Source organism: Lygodium microphyllum, chromosome 12 (genome assembly GCF_053477565.2).
Source record: "Lygodium microphyllum isolate KBCC chromosome 12, Lygodium_microphyllum_v1.1.10, whole genome shotgun sequence".
Taxonomy (NCBI): domain Eukaryota; kingdom Viridiplantae; phylum Streptophyta; class Polypodiopsida; order Schizaeales; family Lygodiaceae; genus Lygodium; species Lygodium microphyllum.
In genome coordinates, this window is record NC_141146.1 from 77865092 (window position 1) to 77892810 (window position 27719).

Here is a 27719-nt window from a genome sequence, read left to right on the forward strand (position 1 = left end):
AATTGTAATTGCAACTTTGGTCTCATAGGTTGGGCTTGAGCAAACATTAATATGAATTTTCCTCTTTTTGAAATTCAGAAAAAGTATTTACATTAGGCCTTCTAGCCAGCCAACTTAACAATTCAGAAGTCAAGTGAAAAGGCTACCAAAACGGAGCACACAAACATGTATGAGAGACACTCACACATACTATAGAAGGAAATTGCTTTAGTCACTAGGACACACCACCAAGCAAGGATACTCTTTAGATGCCTTGTACGGAAGGAAAAATGTGCTTACTTGGCAAAACTTGAGACACAAATATATCAGCTATTCTTGGGAAAGGACAACAAAAGAGCATGCATAATGTTTTATGAAAGGAAACTCCCTATACAGATTTCATTGCAAGATGCTTGGCTGCATTATGGGAGAAATAATGGGTATTTTTCAGTAGTAAGATGGTTAGAGGGGCAATTTATAGACTGCAGAATGAAAAGGCATGGGATGAGGATGGTCTAGTAGCAGAACACTTCGCACATGCATGTGAGATACTAGCATCCATACTGGCGCAAATGTTCAATAGGGCTATTTGTTAGGGATTCCGTGGGATTTGGTCCAGATTGTAATATAGTTCCACTATTTAAAAGTGGTGATTATTTGATTCCTAGTAACTGTAGGACCATCATGGCTGGCCACACACTGGCCAAGATATATGGCTTGATATTGGAACATGAGCTTAGTGCATGGGGTGAGAGGGAGGACAAAAGAACACAAGGAGAGGCTGGTTTTAGACGCGGATACACCATATTGGATCACATCCTCACACTCAGAGTGATCATTGAGGAAGGACAAGCTTGAGTCAAGAAGATCTACGGTTGCTTTCTAGACTTTTGTAAGGCATTTGGCACAATACTTTAAGCACGTTTCATGAAGAGATTACATGAAATTGGTGTGCTAGAAGGTATGTAGTGGAGCATCTATGCATTGTATGAGAAAGTCACAAGCAGTATATGCACATCTAGAGGGATGTTTGAAAGGAGTTGACAGCACCATAGGAGTAAAACAATGATGTCCACTCTCATCCACATTATTTGGATTGTACATAGACAAGGTATCTGAATACATTGATAGGGGAGGAGGGATTGGAGCTAACTTAGCTGGAGTATTGATACCGATACCACTTTATGCAGATGATATTGTACTTATCTCTGATTCACCAAAGGGTTTGCAACACCACTTGGATGCATTGCATGCTGTTTGCAGGGATAGACACCTCATAGTGAATTTGAAAAAACCAAAGTAATGGTATTCAATACATTGGTAGCATGGGTGACCTGATCTATGTATCAGTTTCCATTTCGAGGGGATATAGTGGAGCATGTAAGGGAGTATGCATACTTGGGAGTCACCTTTTTTGGCCAAAGATTTTCATCGAGGGGGTTAGTTGAGGCTGGATTAGCAAGAGGTTATGCAGCACTTGAGAGCCTTGAGAGTTGGTGCATTCATGTACAATTTCAAGAACCTTGCACCAAATTATGGTTGTTTGACACCTTGGTCACTCCTACCCTCTTATATGGAGCTGAACTATGGGATTGCAGCCTAAACCATAGACGGCTGACCCCACTCATAGATCATACCATCCTAGATAGAAAACACTACGATGGTTGGGATCACATAGAGAGGCCATTGATAATGATGATATCATGTATGATCAAGAGTAAGGGCTCTACACCTCACCCTATGGATCAAAGGAAAGCTAGGGGCAACACCCATGGTTGTAGATACACTCTTTAGAGCAGTGACATTCCTACATAGGATATGGGGGCTCCCATGTCATAGATATTCTAGATTTGCATTGGTCTCTTCCAAACGGTTACCCTAAACCCCCCCTTACTTGACCTGAGCTGAATTCAGTCATTAGAGCTGACATTTTTGAGAGTGGAAACAAGAGAACCTGGATTTCCCTAAACCCCCCCTTACTTGACCTGAGCTTTATTTGGTCATTAGAGCTGACATTTTGAGAGTGGAAACAAGAGAACTTGGATCCAGCTGCCTCTGCGTTTAGGATTGAGGATGGAGCATTACCGATATCATTTTCTATGTCTATTTGAGGGCAGATTCGTTGTTCGACCGTAGTACATGGACACACACATCATACGGTATACAAGCCGCTATTGGACAGATGTGCACCTTTGCCCACCAACTGAGGTCAGAGACATGCACATGATTAGATATTACAATAGAGCATAGGATATGTTAGCTTTGCAATCAAGAGCCGGAGATAGAGGAGCACTACATATGTAGATGCATAGTTTACTATGATATATGAGGGAGATATCATTGTCTCTCTCATGAAGGCTTTGGTCCTCTTTGGCGGGCCATGGAGTACAAGGACGAGAGATGCTTTGGGCTTTTCATCCTAAAGGTGCAGAGGCGCCACACAACATGGTTATGAGATAGGAGACTAGCCCATCCAGATGGTCTGAGGTAGGGGGTAGTGATAGACTTCTTTCACAAATCAAACTCCATAGACTAGCCCATCCAGATGGTTATGAGATAGGAGACTAGCCCATCCAGATGGTCTGAGGTAGGGGGTAGTGATAGACTTCTTTCACAAATCAAACTCCATAGGTACCACTAGCTCAAAAGATGCAGCCCCATCTATCCAGACCGTGTCTACATCATGTTGTAGAGTCACATTAGATCGGGCCATTGCACTTTGCAGAGCAAGAGGACCCCGATGAGTTGGCCAAGGACGAATTAGAGGACCATACCTTAGTGAGATAAGAGCCATCATTGCGAGACACAAGAGATTCACTACTCGACATATTAGCAGAGTGGCATTAGACCATTTCAGCATGGAGATTCTATGTTGATCTTGAGACCTAGAGAGGGATTACTCTAGCTCTTTGTGTGTGTGTGTGTAGATATATACATATATAGAGAGCGACAATTTTAGAACATTTTTTATTTGATTTTAATTTTAATTGTTCTTAGCCTCATATTAGGATACATTTATTTCATGTAACTTCTCTTCAGCTTTATTATGATGAGATGACGTTGGATATAGATGTATTGGTTTTTGTCTCATAGGCCACATTGGCCTTTTGCAGATGCACGTGCACACACACACACACACACACACACACACACACACACACACACACACACACACACTCACACACACATTCTGCCTCTCTTTTTGCCTAGGTCCGAGTAGGAACAATGCAGTAACTTCATTCAGAATATGAATCTTTTTCACACTTTTCTACCTCTCATGGCTTTTTAGTGCACGAGTACCACAATTGGTTTCCATCATCTTGGAGGCGAATACTGGAGATAATCTTATCGAAGACTATGCTGCATGTCTTGAGGCTCGTAGCCATGAAGTTCAAGCACCAGACAGTACCAAAGAGGATGGAGGCTTTCTGATCTTACAGGTAAAAGAGAGCTCTGATCAAATATATGGACTCTTGATTGTGATTATCCTTGTTACTTCAATGGCATGAATTGAATGAACACAAGCTTTGTCTGTGACTTGCAGTTGCTCATTAGTAACTTAAGTCGACCTGCTCCTAATATTACACATTTGCTATTAAAGTTTGATGTTTCTCTACCAATAGAGAAGACTGTGCTCCAGCCAAAACGACATTACAGGTATGTTTCCTTGAAATGTTGATCAAAATTCTCTCAGAATTTAGGTAATGAGACGGTTGGTAGGGGACTTCACAGTTGATTGAATATACTAATGAAAGTGTGAGAGCAAACATTGTGTCCTCATTCACATGAGGCTGTGTTAAAAATACTTGTTTTAGTGTAATATTTTACGCAATCTGTTTGCTATTGCAGCTGTTTACGGGTTTTGCTGAATGTATTGGATGTGCTCAACAAGCCTGATGTCAATGCTATTCTCTATGAATTTGGTTTTCAGGTGTGGATTTCTCATCATATCTGATGACAAAAATCTGTAAACTGTTTTTTGTGTCTAACATGTTCCAGGAACAGTGGAGGCTCCAACTTTGTTTTATTAATCATCCTTTAAACCTTGTGTTTTTCTGAGGAGCATTTGTTTTGAATTTCAGCTATTACATGAGCTTTGTATTGACAGTTTAACAAGTGCTGCAACGATAGAGCTTCTGCAAACTGAGAAATATAATTTCTTTTCCAAGGTAGTTGTTATCACTAGTGCCAGTGGTATTGTTAAGGCTAGATGTTTGAGTGCTTTCCCATTCACAGCATATATCATGCACTTAAAGCTATATATGTGTAAACTGCAGTACTTGAAGACAGTTGCTTGTGAGCCACTTCCAAAACGCAAGACCAATCAGATGTTGAGAACAAGTAGCCTTCATCAGGTAGGCTATGTATGGAATATACTTTGAATTGATAGGCTCTTAGGACAAATCTGTGAATCTTGCTTGGTTTTTTAATTTCAGCATTAATAGGTTGAGCTTGGGCAATTGTCTTACTTTCAAGAACTGGTTTTGTAGAAGCTTGCTTCTCATAATAAGATCTCAAAATGTTGTTTACACTCTCTTTTGCATCTATTTTGGCAGAGGGCTTGGTTGCTGAAGCTTCTTGCTTTAGACCTTCATGTAAGTGACATGGATATTATCACACAACGTGAGAGCTGTGAACAGTTGCTGTCACATCTATTTACTGAAGCAGCAGGTGTTGTAGATACAAGCAATAAGGCATTAGTTGTCTTTGAAGATTCCAGTCAGATACATGGTCCAAATCGTGGGCTTTACAGAATAAAGGTATTTCGGATGGACAAACATGCCAATTTTGTGTGGAGAATATGCATAAGATATTTTGCAAAACAAGGGGAAGGGTATGCTTTTTTTTTGGGGGGGGGGGGGGGGGGGGGGGTGTGCTACACCAATGGCAGGATCATGTGTCTCTATTGTCAAGTAGCCATATATTTTCTGTGCATCATTCTTGATGCAGTGAGGAAGAGGGATTGGGAATGTATGAGCAGACGAGTGCAGATAAATTACAGGTCTGCTAGTTTAAATACAGTAACAGAGAAACTTCAGAAATAGAGTGTAGCTAGTAGGCTTCAGGTTGATTAATGAAGGTTGCATGTTTTCTTGTGTGGTTTACTGAATTCTTGTTGGTGGGTTGGGGAAGGTTTGGTAGAGTGTTGTCAGAAGATGTGATTGCTGCATGCAAATCAGACAGGTACATATGATGAACCTTTTCAAAGCCAGAAAGCAGGGATATTTAGCTACATTTCTTTCTATTTCTGTGTAGCCATGCTCCCATAGACCATTGGAGTCTTTGAAGAAATGCCATACCCGTGTGTTCTCTCTCTCTCTCTCTCTCTCTCTCTCTCCTTTTTTTTTCCTGTCCTCTCTCTCCTGTACATGTTAGACTTGGGGCCATTTGTTGATTTTGATTATCCTGGGTTATTCAGAATCTGTACCGAAGGCCATAAGCTCCTTTTCAAAGACAAATCTACTGACATTAGAGGCATCAGGGTTACACATCTCTGAGTTTGAGGAGGTCGTTTATGTGGAGTTTGCAGGTGCCATAACTTCATATGGGGAGGGCCTTTACTGCAGCCATGGAGAGCTTTAGCAGATTTCTGGTGTGTTTGAACTGGTTATGTCAGAGATTCCCATGCTCCCCGGCCCTCATTATGGGTGGTCTCTTTATTGTTTATTTGATTATTCACCAACCTATTTGATGGTAGGACAACTCCTTTAGTTTTGTCTATCAGTGTAGGGAGTGTGGCCATGATCATTCATTCATGTGGAGAGAGGGAGCTTGTGCAGTGTGTGAGCTGGTGCTCAACCATTGTACTCTTGATTCTCATATTGAATTCCTTTTCCTGGTTACATCTTGTGGATCATCTCTTTCATTGATCTTCTGTCTTCCATTATTCCATTGCTTCTTTTGCTTTTCTAACATGGTATCAAATGCTAAGGTTTGTTGCTGGAGATCTTGTTTAGGTGCAATTAATGGCCTGCAGATCTGCATTTGTCACATTGATCCTCTTGACTTTTGCATTGACTTGCTTGTGCTTGCCACTGTTAGCCTCAATCATCATTTGCTTGGCTGCCTGCAAGAGGTGCATTGGTTTGTGGAGGGGATGGTTGATGCTCACGACAGCTCTCTGTGGCTCGTGGTGTTTGTTTCGGAAGCCACGTGTGCTTGTGTTGTGATGGTGATCTGATCGATCTCCGTTGTACAGGTGGCCTGCGATTCATGTGTGCAACTGATATGCCTCTGCTGATGCAGTCAATCTCACTTTGCGTGGGTTTGTACTGATTGATCCATTCATGTCAGCACTACAGATTCTGCTATTTCCCTTTGTTGATGCTGCTGTGTTTGCGGTCTACTACTGCCATGTTGTTGCTGCGATTGATTTGTGTTGACACTCTGTGTTGATGGGCTGTTGGGGGGATGATCCACGAAGTTGACAGCTGTGTTGGGTGGTGTGCTGCCTTATCTGCTGCAGAGCTGCAACGTTGCTCTTCTGTTTTGTATCCTTCCCGTGACTGATCTGTCTTTCTATGTTTTGAGAATATGATCTGATGTAGGCTTCCTTTCCCTATTTCATAATTGCTCATTATGTTGATTATGGTCTATAAGCCTTGTTCCCATGCATGTTAATTTGCACTTGAATCTGTATGGCTTTTCTCTGTGTTTGAGATCTTTGCAGCCATTCACACTCCCTCTGCTACTCTCCCTTGACCAAGGTAATGCACAAGCCATTTTCCTTTCTCATTTCACTACATTATGACTGTATCAGTGTTGTTTTGTCATTTAAAGCTATCGTGCTCACTAGAGCTGTTTAGAGACGGCATTGGATTGCTCTAGTATTTGGAGAAGCCTCTATTTCCATCATGCTGCGACAAAGCAATGGTCATGCCTGTGAACGTGAAGAGGAGTGGTGTGGCATAGTGTCACATTTGAAGAGAAGGAAGATGCGAAAGACATCGTTGGTCCATGTGGTGGATATCGTAGTGGTGCGTGGTAGAGCATGAGATTGCATGTATTTCATCATCTTGGTTCACTTGGGGCCTATGGATGGCTTGAGTGAATGGTTCATCTCCGCTCTAGTGATATTGCATACCCTTGGATAGGTCTATTTTTGAGAGGGGACATCCTACTTTGGGTTATGGGCACTAGGAGAGAGAACCTTCACTTTCATGATGTAGGAATCGCTGCTGTCTTCTGAGTAGTAGTATGTTGTGAGAGGAGATGGTACATTGGCTTGGACCCTTTTTACTTGCTAGATCGAAGGATGGTTGGACCAACGTATGAGACCCCTACAAAGATTATAATGGGATCTAGTAGAGGGTTTTTAGAGAGACCGAGACCTTGACACCATCTAATGTGGCCTTCTTCACCTACACCACCAAGTAGCATTAGAAGAGAGCCAACATGCTCTTGGGTGTCTTAGTTTTTGTTTTGGCAACTTTTGGAGGAGGCTTGCTTAAGATCTTGGTTATGGGGCAGGGCCCGAGTGCCATCTGTTAGATATGGAGAGTAAGAAGATATTGAAAGGTAGTGAGTGTGTGATTGTGCCTGAAACCAAGAGGTGTGGAGGAGAGTCCTTAGGACGGTCTTTCACATCACAATAGAAACTATCATAGTGACTTGGAAAGCAATAGCTTGGGTAACAAACAAAGTGAGTATTTTTAAGGGAGTGAGTAAAGCCATAGTTGCACTAGTACCATGTACGAAAGGGTTCATATCAAACATATCTCTTAGGAGGCGTATCCATGACCAAAGTGGGGTTATGGATGATTATTCTTCATTATTCAAATGTACTACTGAGAGAGAGCATGTGTGAGAGAGATAGAGAGTGAGAGATAGCTATATTTTTATGCAAAACAATGTATCTATGAGTGAGAGATTATGAAGACTATGAAGTTATTGAAGATGAATACTATGTGATGATTCCCATTAAAAGTGAAGCATTCCTATATGTTCTCTTGCTCTTTTGATGAATAATATGAAGAATGTGCTGAAGTTTTGTTGTAACAAATCTATGGAAGAATTGTTATATGATGCTACGTGAAGATTTGAGAAGATTGGTGTTGTTTTTCCTATTGTAGTTGATTAAAATATGAAGAACATGTTTGTTGATGATACAAGATAGTTCCCTCAATTGTAGTAATGTTTCTCTTTTACTTGGAAAGAAAACACGCTTGTTGATGATACAAGATAGTTCCCTCAATTGTAGTAATGTTTCTCTTTTATTTGGAAAGTCTCAAGTAGTTCAAGAACATCTATACCCTCAACCTTTGCATAGAATTTGCTATTCTCTCTTTTCACTAGACATCCTCTTCTGCTTCATCTTTTATTTCAATAGAAGCTTCGTATCCTTAGCATCCTTTATCTTTCGTAAAAGGAATCACAATACAATAATCTCTCGATATGCCTAGCATGGGCTTGGTGAGGAAGCTCTCAATTGTTTTGAACGGATGCAAGATGAGGGTTTATCCCCAAACCCAATCACCTTTGTATGTGTTTTGAAAGCTTGCAGTAGCATAGGAGTGACTAAGAAGGGCAAAGAGATACATGCTGAGATCCAAAGGCTGGGATTATTGGACAATGGTGAGGTTATCCTTGGCAATGCATTGGTGAACATGTGTGCCAAGTATGAGCTAAATGCTCTTTACACTAATATGATTCTGCCATGGGATTAGGTTATTGGAGATTCTAATTTCTAACAAGTTCTTGATCTCATTTTGTCAAAAGGAATTAGGTTTTAAGTTGCTTTTAGGATAAAGCAACATATTTTTTCCGTATCGTATCTTTAAAAGTCGTAAGCAGTACTGTATTTTATGGTACCGTACCGTATTGTACTTTTCATATCTCACAACCGTATTGCTTCTTGCACTCATCTTGGTTCTAGGGTTTTCAGTGCTTGTTGAGGGATGTCATACTGACATCCCTCATCCAAAGATGTACAAATGCACACATACTGACTTCCAAAGACTTATGATGCAAGAAGTAAATCAATTATTTAGAAATTGGAGAGTATGAGAGAGGGAAGATCAGCCTTTGTTCATAGTTGTAGACCTCTACACCTAGTAACCAAAAAGCGTGGTGAAACGTGAAGCCTTGAAACACATGAAATGTTTTGTTTCATTTCATGAAATGGGGTGGCGAAATTAATTTATCTAAAAAATGTTAATTTTATTTCAAAAACTTGCACCTTTAAAAAAATAAAATAAAAAACAATCCCTCTTTTTTGCACAACCCATCACGTCTTCCTTCTTGTGTATCCTCCTCGCATTTCCTTCTCAAACTCTTCCTAGTGTGTTTCATTTCAAAGTGTTTCTTGTATTAGAAGGGGCTTGTGGCCCTAAATTTTTAAAGAAAAATTACAACCCTCATTTGACCACACCCCCTCCGATGTGCTTGATCATCTCCTCCTCCTCCTCCACTTCTTCCAGACACTCTTGCATCCCCTTCTCTACCTTGGGTCTTGAGCTCCTCTAGTGACAAATGCCTCCCCTCAAGGATTTTGTACAAGGATTCCGCTCATGAACATCCAATTCTATTTTTACTTTGCATTGTGTATTATATGTATATTGTGTTGCATACATTGTAATTTGTGAGTCATGAATTGTAATTTTGAAATGAGTTGGCAAAATGGAGGTTTTTGTGTTAGGCTTTGGACATTCGACTCTAGGATCTATGGGGGGTTCATACTAAAGAAGCCATTGCTTCCTGCACTCATATTGGTTCTGGAGTTTTAAGTGCTTGTTGAGGGATGTTATAGATATGTAGAGATGATTGAATGTGTGTACTTATACCACCACCTCAACAATGATGCTAGTTGTCCTCTTTGTGGGCTCACTGTTTAGAACAAAGCTCACAACTAGTCATAATCACATGAAGCTCACTAATCCTCTATTCCGTCTTGGAAATTATCATGTGAGGATGTAGAATGCATTTGTTCTAGTGAGTATGCAACCATGCTGTGTGTGGATCTCTTAGTGTGTTAGTCCATTCTAATGAGTATCAAACTATTTTTTTACAATCTGAAGAAACATGTTTTTATCAAAAACAGCTTAAAAATCCTTGATGTAAAATAGAAAGTATAAAATAAACCCTTTGAGAGACTACTAAATATGTCATAAATATAATTTCTTGATAAATAAACAGTTTGGTAGGTTGTGATGTGAGACCACATGTGAGTCGAGTTGGGCACTAGAGTCCCAGCAATGCAAGTATCTCTGATTGTCGTCATATGCTTAGAGTCACCTTGTAGTCTTTCCATCTCCCATCAAAATGTGGAGATACTCTCTATGTTGGGATCCTTTAGTAGGATTGTCTTGTACACCAATGGTAAGATTGCTCGTCATTGTCGAAATGAACTGATGAATAAATAATGCTACATAATGCTAACAATGAGCTTTCATTTGTGTTAATTCCCCTCACTTGACTTTGTGTATGAGGCATGGCATGGGAATCATGCTCAATTGTTCGTCAACAAGGAGAAAGGAACAACTTCCTTGAAGATCCTCATATCGACATGCAAGGCCTCTGTCTATGACCCAAGCTCTTGTCCCTCTTATCATTATCATAGTCCTAATTGTACTATGGAAGACAATCTTTTGGTCCGTCCTTTGCATTTCTTGGGCTGCAATGAGTCCCATAGATAGTGCATAAGTCACTTGCTCTCTAGGTCTTGGACATGCTATAGGAAATGCGTCATATCGAAGCTAGGTGTTAGGACTACTAGACTTATATACCCTATTGACAATAGGAAGAGGAGGACCTTTGGTTTGAAGCTATGCTCAAATCTCTTCCAAAATCCAATCAAGAGGCACATAGAAATCCTATTTGAAGCAATGATGAGCACCAATTGGCCCTACTCTAATCTTACTCATTTGTAGCCTCCTTTCGTATTTCGTCATAAGGTTTGTTTAGGAATTAGGTCTTGGACTCTTTCCAAACACAATTGATGAATTGCATTATGATATTTGTTTAGCTGTCTCATACAGTAAGAATAACTAATGGGAGGTACTACTCTAAGTCCTCTATTGGCAGCAGCATGTGAACTCAGCTTGACTCAAGTCCTCTCTCATAAATGAATAGGTACACTGTTTTGCCAATTGCTATGATACCCAATGCCCTAACTTGCCTCATGTGCATGCACATGTGCGCTTTGGGTTTTCACTTGCGCCTACGCTCACAGAGGAGTGTCGGTGATGAATAGGACACTAGGGCACTTTTTACTCTCACTAGGAGAGGTCTTTCCCCCCTAGACTTAGTCTTCTTTCGTATGTGCTTATGTCACACACTTATAGGCACTTATTGTGTTCGGGTGGGAACACCCTCCTACAAGCCTAAGATTTAAGGGTTGTACTTTGTACGTTCAGATTACACTGTTTCAGTCTATTGCATTGGGTGTCGTGCTTCACTCTCCACACTATCTACTGCACTCTGAGCTAAGCTTCGATCCTCTCTCTGTCGTCTCACATTTGGTATCAAAGCTCAAGCTCTGCATAGATCAGCTCTGCTCAGCTCACAGGAGTCCTGGTTCGGCACACATCTTCCCCCTGTCCACTCTCAGCTATAGGAGCTGCCTTGCTCCTGCTCAATCAGCCTGAGCCCGTCAGAAGGAGATGTCCTACTCCTTACCAGCCACTTGGGCCATGCAGCCTTTGGTCCACCGCCCCCGATAAACACCCTCCTCCCAAGGTTCTGACGCTCGCCAGTAGTGGCACCTGCGCTTGTTGAGTACCGCTTGTCCTGTGCCCTCCCGCTAGGGTTCTGACACCTGTCAACTCGCTTGGAAGTATGGCCTGCACTTGTACTTATGCCGCCTATCCCAGCATGCCCGTGTACCTGTGCCCGGCTATACTCAGCTACCCGCCAGCACTTGTATGTGCGCCTGTGGCCACCAGCTCTACTGGTTGACTGATTTTAGAGGTATTTTTAAATTTTTTTTTACCTATTTACTCTAGATTCATCTTTAGAAAAGGGGCTTTTGCCCAACACGTACAACGGTCTGGATACGTGTGTGGGACATGAATGATGCAAAATTCTTGGCAAATTTATTAGAAATTTTATGGCTTTTGAGGTTTTTGAAGACAATGGCAAATGTACTGCAGTCTCAGTCTAAAATAGGTTGTTTTTTATAATTTTGGGGCTTTTGCTCATATAGTATTGCTGAACATTGAATGCACCTTGGATTACTTGCATTATTGACTGTTTTGACAGAGTGTACCTTAGTGTACTAATTGCAGCCAGCGATTTGCTGTAATTTCTGGAAAATTTGGAGATTTCCAAGTTATTCCACTTTGAACATTGCTCTTTTGCCTTCTTTTGGTATTGAGTAGCATGGCAAATCGGGGAGGCGATGTTATTTACCTATGTATTCAAAGAGGATAGGTTGGATGGTAACAATTACTGAGTTTTTTCCTTCATGATGAAGAATGTATTTCTTGTGAAAATTTTTTGGAACTATGTCAGTGGCGAAGAAGTTAGGCCCGGAGTTGTGGCTCCTGCTACTCCTCCTCCAAGAGGATGTAGACAACGGGCACCTCAGTCTGTTCAGCTTGTTGCACTTCAGCCACTTCCCCAAAGATCAGCAGCTTAAACAGCATGGGATACATGGGATGCACACGCTTTGTTGCTGATTGCATTGGCAGTTCAACGGTCCATCATCCCTCACATTCATTGTGCAGCTGCTTTGTTGAGAATAGCAAATGATGCTTGCCCATAAGTGGCTTTGTATGAGAGATATGACGAAGATGTATGCTCTAGAAGCTCTAGGAAGAGATGTTCAAAATACCATAAGCACCAAGGAGAAAAGTGGTACTATTCATGAAGCTATAAAGGCATGTACTTGACACTGATTTGAAGGTAATTGTACAATCAATTTGAGTCACTAAAGATTGTGTTTATGAGTCCAAGCTAATCTCTCTTGGAACCTAATTCACTTGAGTTACAATTCCTCATTATGATAATGTAGCGTGTGTATGACCTGGGTCCACCATAGTTGATCTAGCTCTAGATCCGTGTTTCTTCACATGGTATCAGAGCCATGGCAAGCTAGTTCTAGCGTCACTAGTGAGTCGTAATCTAGCATAAATGGATAGTAGAAATTGAACCCACCTTAAGGCCCTCTGCCATATCCATTCTGGGTGGAATGCGATTGGATACCTGGTAACCCTTGGCTTATCAGCTAGTATGTTCCTATGAATCTTCTCCACAATGACCTTGGGTCTTCTCTTAGCTTCTCATTATCATACTCATTATTCACGTAGTATCCCACCCTTACAAATTCTTGCCCTAGGTATGAGCAGGACAACAGGAGAACGGTAACCCCTGGTATGTCTTCTTTAGGGATCTTTGCAGTATTTGAAGGATCAGCTTAAAAAACAAATCTGTACTTGCCAACATTCACCGGCCCAACAAGTACGCTTTCAAGCACTTGGTCGTACTTCTCATCTTCGGCAGACCCAACGTAAATAAGCTTTCACTCAAGATTGAGTCTGTAAGAGGTAGGATGCATTCGTATGAGATCTCGCACTGGAAAGGGTTGTGGAACACGGCAGAGTTGTGTAGGACAGAGACGGTGCCATTGACTGCACTCATGCGGAAGAAGGGATTGAAGGGTAAGGACAATAAGGAAGAGGAAGAAGCAGAATATGATGATGATGATGATGATGATGATGATGATGAAAATTTCAGTTCAGAAGCGAGTATCCATTGTCTCTTGGCACTAGCGAAGGGATCGAAACAAGAAGGGGGTGCTTGTACCTTTAAGTTTATGTGTTTGTGTCTCTGTCCCTGTGCATGTAAGCCTATCCTTCTCTACTTACCCTTACCAAATCAACGCCGATCAGCCACAAACTCCTCCTTCGGTTGTTTTTTGTCGTTCTCTCTCTCTCTCTCTCTCTCTCTCTCTCTCTCTCTCTCTCGACACTCGCCTTCACACTAATACTAAGGTTGAAGCCGTAAGGTTAAATCCCTAGCTCTTAAAGGACATTCGAACCAGCCCATTCACACCTTCTTTTTCACACTTGAAGCTGTAAATCTTGTTCACATTGCAACGTTTTATGTTTCATTCTTGACATCCAAGTGATTAATCATTTTTCCATCAAGTATTTTTAGATACTAGCATTGTGTGTCTTTCTCAATATTTGTCACAAAGCACTTGTAAAAAGGGATTAGACACTGTTCGAGTATACTCGCAGTAAGACCTTCTCGGATTCAAAATGAGTTGTATGCACGACGCTCAAATGATCAATATCAATGTAATGATGAGCCTTGAGCCCAAGCCAAACAGATCATGTTTTCCATAGTGGATCTTTTCCATGGTGGATCTTGTATTCCCTTAGTGGATCTGCTTCCCACAATGGATATAACAAATCCTACTAAGATATAAAGTTTCAAGCCTTAACTTGACTAGCTTGCCAAAGAGCCAGTCTCCTGGTCCATGTTTACATGCAAGGGGGGCAAAAGCGAGCAAGGGTAGGAACTCAACATTTGAGGGGGGGTGTTGAGAATAGCAAATGATGCTTGTCCATAAGTGGCTTTGTATGAGAGATATGACAAAGGTGTATGTTCTAGAAGCTCTAGGAAGAGATGTCCAAAATCCCATAAGCATAGAGAGGAGAAAAGTGATACTATACATAAAGCTATAAAGGCATGCACTTGACACTCATTTCAAGGTAATGATACAATCAATTTGTGTCACTCAAGATTGTATTTGTGAGTCCAAGCTAATCTATCTTGGAACCTAATTCACTCGAGTTACAATTCCTCATTCTGATAATGTATCATGTGTGTGATTTGCGTCCACCGTTGCTCTAGATCCGTGTTTCTTGGAGAAGCTTGGCTAACTTTGGAGCAGATGTTTGGTGGTAAGAATGAGACTCGCATCTCTTTCTTAAAAAAAGAGCTAGAGACATTGAAGATGGATGAGGGTGATTCTATGCAGGATCACTTGAACAAAATTCAGGACTTGCATGAGTAACTTATGAATGTTGATGAGTACTATTTAGATGCACAGCTGATATCTACTGTATTGAACTCATTACCTCCTTCGTACTTGGGTTTCCACATTGCCCTGAACCTCACAATGAGGATAGCTCCACGGCCTATTTCCTTTCTTCAGTTAGTCAGTTTGCTTCTAGAGGAGGAGCAAAGAAGAAGAAAAGTGGTGTGGATGTCATAGCCTTTGAGCAGGGTTTTATGGCTAGATAGAAGGGCAAAGTCAGCTAAGTAAAGAGTGCTCCGTAGAGCTTTGGGACTTCAGGCACCTCACAGGGAAGTAAAAAACAAGGGGGCACGCAAGCCAAAAAGAGAAAATGCCATTATTGCAAGAAAATATGCCACTACATCACTGAATGTAGAAAGCGCATCGCCAAGGAGGAGTCAAGAATGTCTGTTTTTGATGCTCCTTCCACTGCTACTGAGTCCACGTCCTTTGTTGCAGACAAGGACTATTACTTTTACACATGAAGCTATGACATTTCTTGGGCTTATTGAGCATTTAGCTCTACTGAGAATGCAGGCACGTGGTTTTTTGACAGTGGTGCTTCTAGACACATCACATCTCGTAGAGATTTATTTGCTTATGTTGGTGTAGCTTCAGTTGGCAAGTTTGTACAATGTGTCAACAATGCATCATACCCTGTTAGAGGTATTGGGGAGATTGTGCTCACAACCATTGATGGCTCTATTCTCCGCCTATAGGATGCTTTGTTTGTGCCCGGTATAAAGAAGAATCTGCTCTCTATTTCTTCTTTGGCACGTTGTGGATTGCAAGTAAAGAAATACCACAAGGTGCGGCAATTTTGGGGCCAACACCAAAAAAAAAAGAAAAAGTACATAAACTGATATTGAATCATACATATCCGATCATTGACTTTGGATTTATTCATATTTTGAACCAAGGAAAAGGAATGTGAGATGTATAAGATACCACAGTGCTGTAATAGATGGTGGTGTTTACAGGGTTTTTTAATTAGTTAATGGCTGTGATGGTATTGATGTGTTCTGCATTACTTCGTGTTGCACATAGATAATGAAACTATATGCGTTGTATTTGTCTTACCTGATGCTAAGAGCTAGTCTCAGAGCTTGTGATATACATATGTTACTTTCTTAGGTTTTGGAGCTTCTTGACATAGTTCAATTTCAACCCCCTGAAACTCAGATGGAGCTACCTTGGGAATTGCAAACTGCAAAGGATGATTTGACGGTATTGGATTAAACTCTCATCTCTATTTTGGTGCTAACGGTATTTGCTCAACCTTTCTTTAATTGTCTTTAGAGTGTTTTTGATTGAGTAAAAAAGATTTGATGCTACAGGTGAGTGAAATTCTTGGAAAAGCTGGTTCTGTTGAAGAAGGTGGCGTTTACTATTATTCAGAGCGTGGGGATCGTCTGATTGACCTTACTGTCTTCAGGGATAAGCTTTGGCAGGTCTGTCCTTGAACTTGAAAGTGCGTTTCAGACCATGGCTGGGATTTCAATCTAACATTGGAGGGAGATGTATCTGATGTGAAGACATCTGCAGGAATACAAGCGGTTAGAATTACAATACACTGTTCCTGCTGGTGAGCAGAGGTTGGCTCTGCTAAGGGGTGCTGTTCAACAATTGCTAAGGTGGGCCTGGAAATTCAATAGGAATGTTGAAGAACAAGCTGCCCAGCTACACATGCTGTTGGGATGGTCGCATCTTGTTGAGGTAAATCCAGGTTTCTATAAATGTCCACGTTCTTGTGCTCTTGGAAGATGATATGCTATGCTTGTCATTAAGCCTTAATATTTGTAGGTAGCAATATCCCGACGATTCAATCTTCTGCACTACCGGCTGCAAATCTTGTTAGAGTAAGTTTCTCATTTACATGTTTTTCCTCTCAATCCAACAATAGCTGTGTGAATCTCTTGTAACAGTGTTCCATGCACGTGTAGGATTATTCATTCTTCCCTAACAGCAACCACCTCTCCTGATTGTTCTCTGAAGATGGCTCTTCCTTTGAGTCAGGTAAGCCATCAGGTTATTTATCTGTTTTTCAGACCGGTTAGCAAAGAGGTGTTGTTGACCAGAGGTTTTCTTCAATATTCAGCAATTGGTTTTAAGTATTCAGGTATGTTTTCCTTATATTCCTTTAGTTCGTTTTTTATGATTTTCATGATTTTGCCAATTTGGGGTGTGTTCTTGCAGGTGGTCATGACATGCATGGCCAAACTACAGGAGTTAAGCTTCATCTGTCCTGCTAGTGACAATACAGATGACATTACTTACATTGACCTTTTATCACCTGCCCGTCTATCAAATAGTGCATGCCAATCTATCTTCATGAAGTTGATTGCATCAATTTTACGTGAAGACAGCTCTGAAACCCTACGCCGTAGGTATGCTTCTTGGGAATGGAGTATAAGCTGTTATTGTGTTTTGTTGCATTGATGATATTTTTGTAGATTATCAGGATATTTCTGGTTATTTGTTAAATCCTTTAGTGTGAATACCCTTTGTGGTTGTGTTGTAGCTGTTGTCGATAAGAGCCATCAGTGTCTAAGGATGATGTATGTGTGCACCCAGACATGTGCGAATGCACATGTGGATGCACACCTACTTAATTTCAAGGGTTGATGCCATCAGGCCAAAGTTGTACAAACTGTGGAAACCTTCAGATCACCAAGTGAAGCACAAGTATTGAGTGATTGGACCTAGGAATTGCAAGAACATTAACTTCTTTCCATCCTACATCCCATTCCATGTGACTATATAGTCATAAATGATGGAAATTTCTCCCCATTTCCAATTCCCTAGCCCCATACCATTTTGCGTCACTTGTGACTTTGGTTGGACCCCTCACACTCACTCATTACACAACACGCTATACAAGAGATTCATAGCAATAATAATAGCATGAACCTTTTGCCAAAATTGTTCATTGAATCACAAGGGTTGCATAGGCTTGGCTTCCTTTATCTCGTGCTCATCTTGCTAATTCCATAGAGTGAACACTACTATTTGGCGGTGGACCATACTTGGTATGTTGCAAGCACCTTCACCTTTATTGTGAAGAAAGTGACAATCGATCTAGCGTTATACACCACCCTCTTCACCCACTTGAGCTTCCTAATGTCCTGCATGAGCAAGTCCAAATAATGACTTCATATGGAGTCCATACAATGGGAAACTCGGCCTCAAGTAAGCCCCCCCGTGTGCTGACATGTGAATCATAGTTGCCAAGGGTTTCTAAAATGGGAGCTATAAATGGGTTTCCAAGGTTTCATACAAGTTTACTAAAGTGTATGAATTGAGTTTCATTCGAGATGAAATTCATTTAAATTTTTTATACATGTAAACGTAGTTTAGTCCCATGGGCTAAGATAACACAATTGCACACAATTCAACATGGTGTACAAAATCTAAGTGAAGAATCAATGGACCATTAATTTGAATATGCAACATATCATATTTAAGAATTCATCATTCAGATTTCATCAATATAAAATAAGCGCAATGCCCTAGATTGAAAACTACTTGAACATATATTTGCAATTAATCAATAACAATTCATGTGGCTATAGGACTTCAAAATGAATCCACAGACCATGTCATATGTCACATGAATCATAGAAGTTGCTATTAAACATGTTGAAACTTCAAATCCATCTCTTTATAAGCCACCTTTGAGGAGCAAAGAAATAATAATTTCATCCCACATGTAAAATTGGGCCGAATAAAATCGTCAAGGATCAAAATTTCAATTTACCAGATTTCCTTGTTTCAAAAATGCTTGGACGTTGCCAATGTTTCCTAGATATAGAAAACACGTTTATTGACAGCTATGATGTTGATGCATTATTAGCAATGACTTCAACCACATTTGAGGGGCCCATCAATATGGATAATAATTTGCTTAGAGAAAGAAAGAGAATTGACTCTTCAAAGCTTGAGAGAGAGAGAGAGAGAGAGAGAGAGAGAGAGAGAGAGAGAGAGAGAGAGAGAGAGAGAGAGAGAGAGAGAGAGAGAGAGAGAGAGAGAGAGAGAGAGAGAGAGAGAGAGAGAGAGAGAGAGAGAGAGAGAGAGAGAGAGAGAGAGAGAGAGAGAGAGAGAGAGAGAGAGAGAGAGAGAGAGAGAGAGAGAGAGAGAGAGAGAGAGAACCTGCCTGACGACCTGCCTGATGCCTGACGGTTTGACGACCTGCCCGCGCGCCTGAAGACCCACCCGCCGACGACACCCGCACTTCACAGGTCTACATCGTCCCTGCCTCTTTTCCTGCCGTCGCATCCGTCCTCTGCCGTGGCCATCAGGTCCAAACCCGCTCGCCCTCTGCTGTGCGACTGTGGCCCACTGCAAGGAGTTCTGCTTGACGTCTCCCCTCGGACGTTGCACACTCACCTGGATCTGTGCCCTCAGCTGCTCGCCTGCCTTCACACGCCCTATTCGTCAGGGGTTCACCGGCGCGCGTCTGTCCTGTTCTGCACAGGTGCCCCGTTGCAGTCCTGTTGCTGCAGCCAGGTGGTTCCCTGATTGTGCCGGTCTGCGGGACTTGCGGAGCGAGCAAGAGAGAGAGACAAAGAGCGAGAGAGAGAGAGAGAGAGAGGAAGGGACAGGCAGATAGACATTTTACAAGGACAGATCTGTGCCGAGGAGGCAGCAGATTATTGAAGAGCAGAGATTGTAGACAGTGCATCCTGCTGCTGCAGTGAGGGAGCGAGCGAAAGAGAGAAGACAGCGGGCTGGCTGGCCTGGATATGGATTTTCTCGACCGGACGGTGGCAGCCCTTGGCCCTGATTCCGATACCGAGGAGCCGGAGGATATGGTGCCATGCACGGAGGAGCCGCCTCCGGGTTCTGAACTGCCGCCGGCAGGCAAACGCTCTAAGCACACTTCAGACGAGCCAATGGGTCCTCAGGACCGTTCCTATGCGCAGGTTGCCTCCGAACCTGTGGATTCGCAGGAAATAGACTGGGAGCATTTGCTGGACTTTGCCAATACTTTGCTTGGCGATTATGTCCAGCATAATAATGAAACTTTCTCTGCTGCAGCTGCGGATGATGTGCTGGAAGCGACAGTGGACCCAAAATCAGTCTTGCGGTCCTTCTCGGTGTTCTATGACCGTGCAGTTATACTTTTTTTCACCGGCAGGATCCCAGTGCTCTCACATATTCGCCAGTGGATGCACCACTTATTGCAAGGGGAGTATGTTGAGGAGATCTTCCTTGGCCCTCGCGGCTTTTATGAGGTGCTGTTGAAATCCGAATCGCATCGAGCTGAGCTACTGTCCAAGTTGCCACTATTCTTTGACCGCCGCTTGGTCCATGTGGTACCATGGCGCCCTATGGCTGACTTCCAGCGTCTGCTTCAACGCGAATGCCCGGTGTGGGTGGAAGTGGAAAATTGTCCAGCGGTATATTGGCCATTGTTGAAAGACGCGATGGCGGTTGTGGGCACAGTGCTGGTTCCCCCCAGCCTCAGGGCTATGAACCGAAACCGTCTATGCATGTTATGGGATACGGCCAGGAAAAGGCCTGCGTGGCTTCGCCTCAATTGCGCTGGCATGCATCCTTTGCATTTTCGCCTGAAATGGGGCAATTTTGCCGGACACTGCTTTTCATGTGGTAAATTAGGGCATTTTGTAGCTGAATGCCCGGAATGGCAACTGTCTTCTGAGGAGGCGCAGGTTGTGCAGCCCAAGGATGACATGGTGCTTGATGCCCAGACACAGGAGACCCTTCAGCCCCCTACTGTCATGGGAAAAGGTAAACAACAGGTCCGAGCTTTGGATTCTCCTAGCTCTGATTGGATTGAGGCACGACAAAAAAAAGGTAAAAAGTTGGACGCAGGCCTGGCAGATCCTGGGCCTCATGTTTCCCCGGATTCCGTGCGCACGTACACGCGCAGGAAAGACATGGTCACCCCACAGCAGGTTGTGCGTACCATGGCCCCGTCAGCCCCCCGCAATCCGTCTTCAAGGAAAGTCTATTCCGAGGGCCCCAAGGGCCCACCTGCTAAGCTGGCGTTTGATGCGAAAGGCAATGTGATTACTCCTTGGGATAGGCGTTATCCCCGCCCTGCTCCCAAGGTAGTGGATTTCCCTTCTACCTCTAAAGCAGGTCGCCCGAATTCATTTGCAGTATTGGCTGATTTTCTGGATGAGGGTGTCCTGGATGCCCTCGCGGAAAAGATGCAATCGAGGCAACAGGCGCCTCGTTCCTGACTTCCTTTGTTTGAAAATATATGAAGATTGCCACGTGGAACGTGCGAGGCATTTGCTCTCGCCATAAGCAGCATACCATGTGGTCTGTCTTGCATGAAAATCAGTGGGATGTATTATGTGCAGTGGAGCACAAAAGTCATGGTGAGGCAGGAAAGGTTGTGGATTGTCGTGGATTTCGTCTGTTTTATGCAGGGACACATGCTAAGCATTATTCGGGCGTGCTGATGATTGTTCATGAGAAATACCAGGCTGTTCTTGTTAAAAATGATGTGCACGGCCGCTTTCTGGTAATCGAAGTCCTATTTGAAGGTGAGATTTTATGGCTGCTGGGACTTTATGCTCCCAATGATCCCACATCCCGACGGGATCTATGGTTGACTTTGCAGGGCTCCATGGCACTTGGCCGCAGAGGGTTTTTGATGGGAGATTTCAATATGTGTGTTGACTCTTCGCAGTCCACCTCACGGCATTCGGTAATGGATACGCCAGAAAGCCGGGTGTGGAACTCCTTTGCTTTGCACATACTTAAGCAAGATCTTTGGTCGTGGCTTCACCCTTCTGTTTCAGGTTTTACTTTTCATTCTGCGCAATATGCAACCACTTGGTCGCGATTGGACAGAATGTATATCATGCAGGGGGATGATTTTCTTCCCGAGATGCTGGAGATGAAGGTCTTGCAGCAATATGCGTTGTCGGATCATTTTCCCCTCCAGCTTGAGATGCGGGCACAATCTGTTGCACCTTTTATGCAGTTCCTGGATAAGCTCCCTTTACGCTTCAACTCCTCTTATTTGAAGCATCCAATTTTTCAGGATTATATACAGCAACTGATTGAGAGGTTCTTATTGGACTTCGCCTCTGAGGGCTTGGCTTCGTTTGCACGCCTGCTCTCTAATGTGCAGCGGGTTGCTCGGCAGTATGGGATTCACACTGCCTCTCTTTGTCGCCGCCGTCGACTTGCAGCAGAGGACTTATTGGCCTTGGTCCGTTCCTTGCTCCTGGATTCCCCAGATGATGATTTTCTGCTGTCACTGGAGCGGCGTTTGGCCCATCTTATTCAAGTCTTTAGCTTGAAATCTTATCAGCAGGCCAAGCTGCATAACTTGACTGACACATTGCAAGATAATGCCTGCCAGTCTCATAAGTTCTTTCGCGCCTTGCATGCTTCTCCGGCTTGCGAAAATATGACTCGACTTCAGGACTTGGAAGGTCGCATGGTCACTGATCCGCAGACCATTATCAATATGTGCAGAAATTATTTTATGGATCTTTTTGGTTCTTCATCCTTGCCGTCTAGCCAGGGTACGCATGCCCGCTCGGTCTTCTATCAGCTGGTCCACCAGCAGGTTCCGCTTGATATGCAAGTCTCTTTGGAGGCGGATATTTGCGAAGAGGAGGTTATGGATGTGTTGTTGCACCTGCCTAAGGATAAAAGTCCTGGTTGGGATGGTCTCACTAATGAATTTTTTGAGCACTCAGCCACGCAGTTGGTAAAGCCTTTGGTGGTCATGTTCCAGCAGGTTTGGGAAACAGGGGTCATGCCTTCTTCATGGAAAGAAGGCCTCATCAAACTGATCCCCAAGGTCCCTTCGCCGTCAAAGCTGCAACACTGGAGACCAATTTCGTTGATGGGCGTGATGTATAAAATCTTTTCCAAAGTGCTGGCAAATCGGCTTCACAAGCACCTTCCAGCTCTTGTGCACCCCCTCCAATATGGTTTCATTAAGGGACGCAACATTTTGCACAATATCTTGAATGTGCAAATGGCTATTGATTATGCGAGGCACTCCAATCAGCAAGTGGTCTTGATTCAACTGGACCTGGAAAAGGCATTTGACTGTGTGGACTGGTCTTTCCTTGCAGAGCTTATGTCTGCTATGGGCTTTGGGATCCGCATGTCCCGATTGATCTACACCATTAGTACTGAGGCTTCTTCAAGAGTTATGCTTAATGGTGGGGTCACAGAGCCATTTCTCCTTGCACGCTCGCTCAGACAAGGCTGCCCTTTGAGTCCTCTCTTCTTTGCCTTGGCGACTCACCCGGTCCTTTCAATGTTATCCTCCATGGCGGCTTCTGCCCAGCTGGCAGGGTTATCTCTTCCTTTGGGGCAGCACTTCATTAGCCAATCCTTGGCTGATGACTCCTTTATGATTTTGCAGGCGGACAGGGATAACATTCGCAAGGCATTAGATGTTTGGACGCTCTTTGGTCAAGCTTCTGGTCTTCGCATCAATGCCTTCAAGTCAGCCATTCTCAGTTGCACGGAGCCTGATTTAGAGTCATTAGGCTGGCAGGGCCAGGTGGTTTCTCGTGGCGCGATTGTCAGGCATCTTGGATACCCATTGGGGGTGGATGTACGGCCAAAGGCCCTGCTGGAGTGGATTTCACACAAACTGGCCGTGAAGTTTATGTATTGGAAGTCGCAAGCCTGGCCGTTCCATGTCCGCCTCAAAGTGGCTCAGACAATTATGCTACCAATGCTGACGTATTTCCTGCCATTACTGCCATGGACGCCCAGTACTTTGAAGGCTCTTACTCATCCCATTCGTTTCATGCTATCGAAGAAAGATTCACTGCAGGCAGGCATTTCCTGGATTTCATGGTCACATGCATGTACCCCTAAGCGCATGGGTGGTGGAGCTATTTTGGATGCAGAAACTCATATGCTGGCTCTTCGTTGGTCTCTGTTTCGTGCCATGTGTGTGGATCATCACCCGTGGACCATCATAGCCCGTTATTTTCTTGAGGACAGCGGCCTCCGCCAGGGTAACACACGGCTTCGAGCCTCATGGTGGCATGTCCTTAATGCTGACGCTCGTTTCTCCAGTCCCTCTTCCTCTTTGTTAGTGCATTTGGTCGGCTCTTGGAAAGTGGTGCTCCAAAAGGCCCGTTGGCATCCTGTAGGGGACCGCGTGCAGACAAATTCTTTTCAGTTGGAATTGTTGGCGGTATCCACATTACTTTCATGGGAAGATAAACATCAGCTTAGGCCAAGATTTAACCGCATGGCCCGTTTGGGTGTGACTTCGATTGCGGATGCTACCCTTGCCACTCGCAATGTCCTTGCATCATTTCGGACTGCTAGGAGACTTTTCAGGATCCCGCACGGATACCGTGATTTATGGGGGAAGCTTTCCTCGGAACTTCAGGGTAGGCAACCCTTTCCTGCCCTGGCTATGGATCGCCCTTGGCAGGACTGGGACCTTGCAGGCCGGTTGAGTCTGGAAAAGGCCTCTACTAATCAGGTGTATCATCTTCTCATTAAAGATCACCAATGGTTGGGCGTGAAAGTTAATGCTGTTTGGGGCCTGCGGAAATCACTGTCATGGTGGCAGGCAACGCTGATGGAGGGATGGCAGAACAAGACACCTTTCAAATGCAAGGTCTTTCTGTGGCGGGTAATGATTGGTGGTCTTCCTCTTGCCTCGGCCCTTTCCAAGCGTCGAATCTCGAATGGCACCTGCTTCTTCTGCACCACTTCGGCGGAATCGGCCCGACATCGTTTTCTTTCTTGCCCACTCGCCAAGAATATCTGGTCACTCTTGTCACGAATCTGGCACGCGGTGGTGGGGTCTTCGCTGACTCCCTTCGATTGGGTTTTTGTGCGCCCGAAGTATCCCACACCACCACCGTTACATATGAAGATCTTATTCCATTTTTTCAGATACTGGGGATGCTGGCACATTTGGACCACCCGAAATGCTTTTCTCTTTGATTCGGCTTCTAATGTACCGCGACATATTGCAAGGCTTAAAGGGCTCTTGCATTGGCAGCTAGATCTCATCAGGCACTCTGACTTGCTCCCTCGGGAGGATTTGTATTCCTGGCATTTGGCAATTGCCTCTGGGTCCTTGCCATGATTGGTGTAACTTTTTAGTACCCTAGTCCGGGGATTTCCCACACGTTGGCCTATGGCCCTCGTGCCTCTTGTACTCGTGTAATCATGTAATCTTGTACTTTCTTCGTAATTAATACAATTACCTTTTACGAAAAAAGAGAGAGAGAGAGAGAGAGAAGCGAGAAGGAAAAAACAAAAGAAACGTTGTAGGCTTCTAGTCTTCGTATCAATGCTTTAAAATCAGCCATTCTCAGCTGCATAAAGTCGGATTTGCAGTCATTGGACTGGCAGGGAATGGTTGCTCCCCGTGGTTCCCTTGTCAAGCATCTTGGGTACCCTTTGGGTATTGATGTTCTGCCAAAGCAGCTACTACAGTGGATTTCACAGAAACTGGCGGCTAAGTTTCTGTATTGGAAGTCACTGGCTTGGCCCTTCCATGTTCGCCTCAAAGTGGCTCAGACAATTATGTTGCCAATCCTCACATATTTCTTGCCATTGCTTGCCTTGGACTACTACTACATTGAATGCTCTTATGCAGTATATTCGTTTCATGTTATGGAAGAAGGATTCCTTGCATGCAGGCATTTCATGGATTTCTTGGTCGCATGCGTGTACCCCCAAACGCATGGGTGGTGGGGCTATTTCAGATGCCAAAACTCATATGCTGGCACTCCGTTGGTCTCTTTTTCGCGCCATGTGCTTGGATCATCACCCGTGGGTCGTTATAGCGTGTTATTTTCTTGAGGATCATGGGCTTCTGCATGGTAATACCCAAATTCCGAGTTCTTGGTGGCATGTTCTCAATGCAGACTCTCGGTTCTCTAGTCCTTCATCATCTCTGCTTACCCATTTGGTATGTTCTTGGAAACTGGTCCTCCAGAAGGCTCAGTGGCATCCAGCGGAGGACCGCTTAGCTACTAACTCTTTTCAACCGGAATTGTTGGCAACCTCGCGGTTACTTTCTTGGGAAGGCAAACATGAGCTCAGACCAAAATTTAACCACATGGCACGTTTGGGCTTGACTTCAGTTGCAGATGCCACCCTTGCCAGTCGTAATGCGTTGATATCGTTTCGTACAGCCAGGAGGCTTTTCAGTATCCCTCGTGGATACAGGGATTTATGGGGACAACTTTTGATGGTGCTCCATAGCAGACAACCCTTTCCTGCCCTTGCTTCGGATCTCCTTGGCAGGACTGGGACCTTGCAGGCCGGCTGAATTTAGAAAAGGCTTCAGCTAATTAAGTGTATCATCTTTTGATTAAAGATCATCAATGGCTGGTTACTAAAGCTAATACTGTATGGGGATTGCGTAAATCCCGGTCATGGTGGAGGGTAACTGTGATGGAGGGCTGGTTGAATAAGACACCTTTCAAATGTAAGGTCTTTCTTTGGAGGGTGATGATTTGTGGTCTTCCTCTTGCTTAAGCCCTTTCCAAGCGTCGAATCTCCAACGGCAATTGTTTCTTTTGCACCATCAGTGCGGAATCGGCCCGTCATCAATTTATTTCTTGCCCTCTCGCTAAGAAAATCTGGTCATTCTTGTCAGCAGTTTGGCGAGCGGTGGTCGGTTTCTCGCTACGCCCTTTTGATTGGGTTGTTGTGCAGCCCAAATACCCCACACCGACACAACCACATATGAAGATCTTGTTTCACTTTCTTAGATATTGGGGCTGTTGGCATAACTAGACTATTCGGAATGCTTTTCTTTTTGATTCCGCCTTTAATGTTTAGGGGCATATTGCTAGGCTTAAAGGTCTCTTGCATTGGCAGATAGTTCTTATTTGGCACTCTGACTTACTCCCTCAGGAGGACTTACTTCCCTGGCATATGGCAATTTCCTCTGCGTCTTTGCCATGACTTTTTGTAACTCTTTTGTCGTTTAGTTCTTTTAGAGAGAGAGAGTTTTTACACATGATGGCGTAGAGCTATCGTGTATCTTGTAATCATGTAAACTTGTACCTTTTTTTTCGGTAATTAATACAATTACCTTTTACGAGAGAGAGAGAGAGAGAGAGAGAGAGAGAGAGAGAGAGAGAGAGAGAGAAGGCCAATATTGATAGCCTTTTTATTAGTAGAACTGATTGTTCTTAGAGTCTTGACCTACAAAGAGAACTTGAAAGCATGTTGTGCATAACCTGAAAGTAAATCCTGAGGGTTTTGATACAGAAGTTGCACAAGTGCAGTTTTCCTCAGTCTTGACCGCAGTACAGGTGCATCATACACGCAAGGCTTGAAGGAGATAGATTCTGTTCACATCTGAAATAGCGAGTCAGGGTTGAGAACAAAGTTTGTAATAGGCATAAACTTCTGTTTTGGCGAATCTGCAGGCATCAAATGGTATTGATATGGCCTTTCTTGAGTAGCATATAGGGCATGGGAATGATAAAGATTTGGTGGAATGGGATGGTGACTTTTCAGTTGAAGATTCTGGGCAGTTGATGGATGCGGATGAGATGGGTAAACGTCGTAAGATGTACTGAATTTGCCTGAACAAGATGTTCATGCTTCATGCTCATAGAATGATGGGTCTCTCCAGTTTATGCTGGCGATTGCGAAGAATCTTTTGTGGGATTATGCTCATGCCAATGAGGGTAAAGCGAGCTCTTTACCGGAAGGGGATGATGGGGTTGCTGTCATGGGAACTGACCTAGTCTTACAGCTGATTGCTGCTTTCCATGAGAGGGCAGCCATCTTTTACTTTACAGGAAGGACTCCTTTGATCACTAAG

At 43.5% G+C, this 27719-nt stretch overlaps 1 protein-coding gene across 2 annotated transcripts in view; it reads left to right on the top strand.

Annotated features, from left to right (window-relative positions):
• Window positions 1-27719, top strand: part of EMB3142 (nuclear pore complex protein (DUF3414)) — a 186710-nt gene that overhangs the window by 132129 nt on the left and 26862 nt on the right. For both annotated transcript variants that reach the window (XR_015692667.1, XM_087689635.1), the window contains exons 21-32: window positions 3269-3419; window positions 3524-3636; window positions 3829-3910; window positions 4062-4148; window positions 4257-4334; window positions 4536-4739; window positions 16079-16171; window positions 16282-16395; window positions 16490-16660; window positions 16748-16803; window positions 16888-16960; window positions 17141-17331. Coding sequence is in view for 1 of the 2 variants with exons in the window: in XM_087689635.1 (XP_087545761.1) it covers window positions 3269-3419; window positions 3524-3636; window positions 3829-3910; window positions 4062-4148; window positions 4257-4334; window positions 4536-4739; window positions 16079-16171; window positions 16282-16395; window positions 16490-16660; window positions 16748-16803; window positions 16888-16960; window positions 17141-17331 (1413 nt within the window). In the remaining variant the exon portion in view is untranslated. The remainder of the gene's footprint in view (window positions 1-3268; window positions 3420-3523; window positions 3637-3828; window positions 3911-4061; window positions 4149-4256; window positions 4335-4535; window positions 4740-16078; window positions 16172-16281; window positions 16396-16489; window positions 16661-16747; window positions 16804-16887; window positions 16961-17140; window positions 17332-27719) is intronic.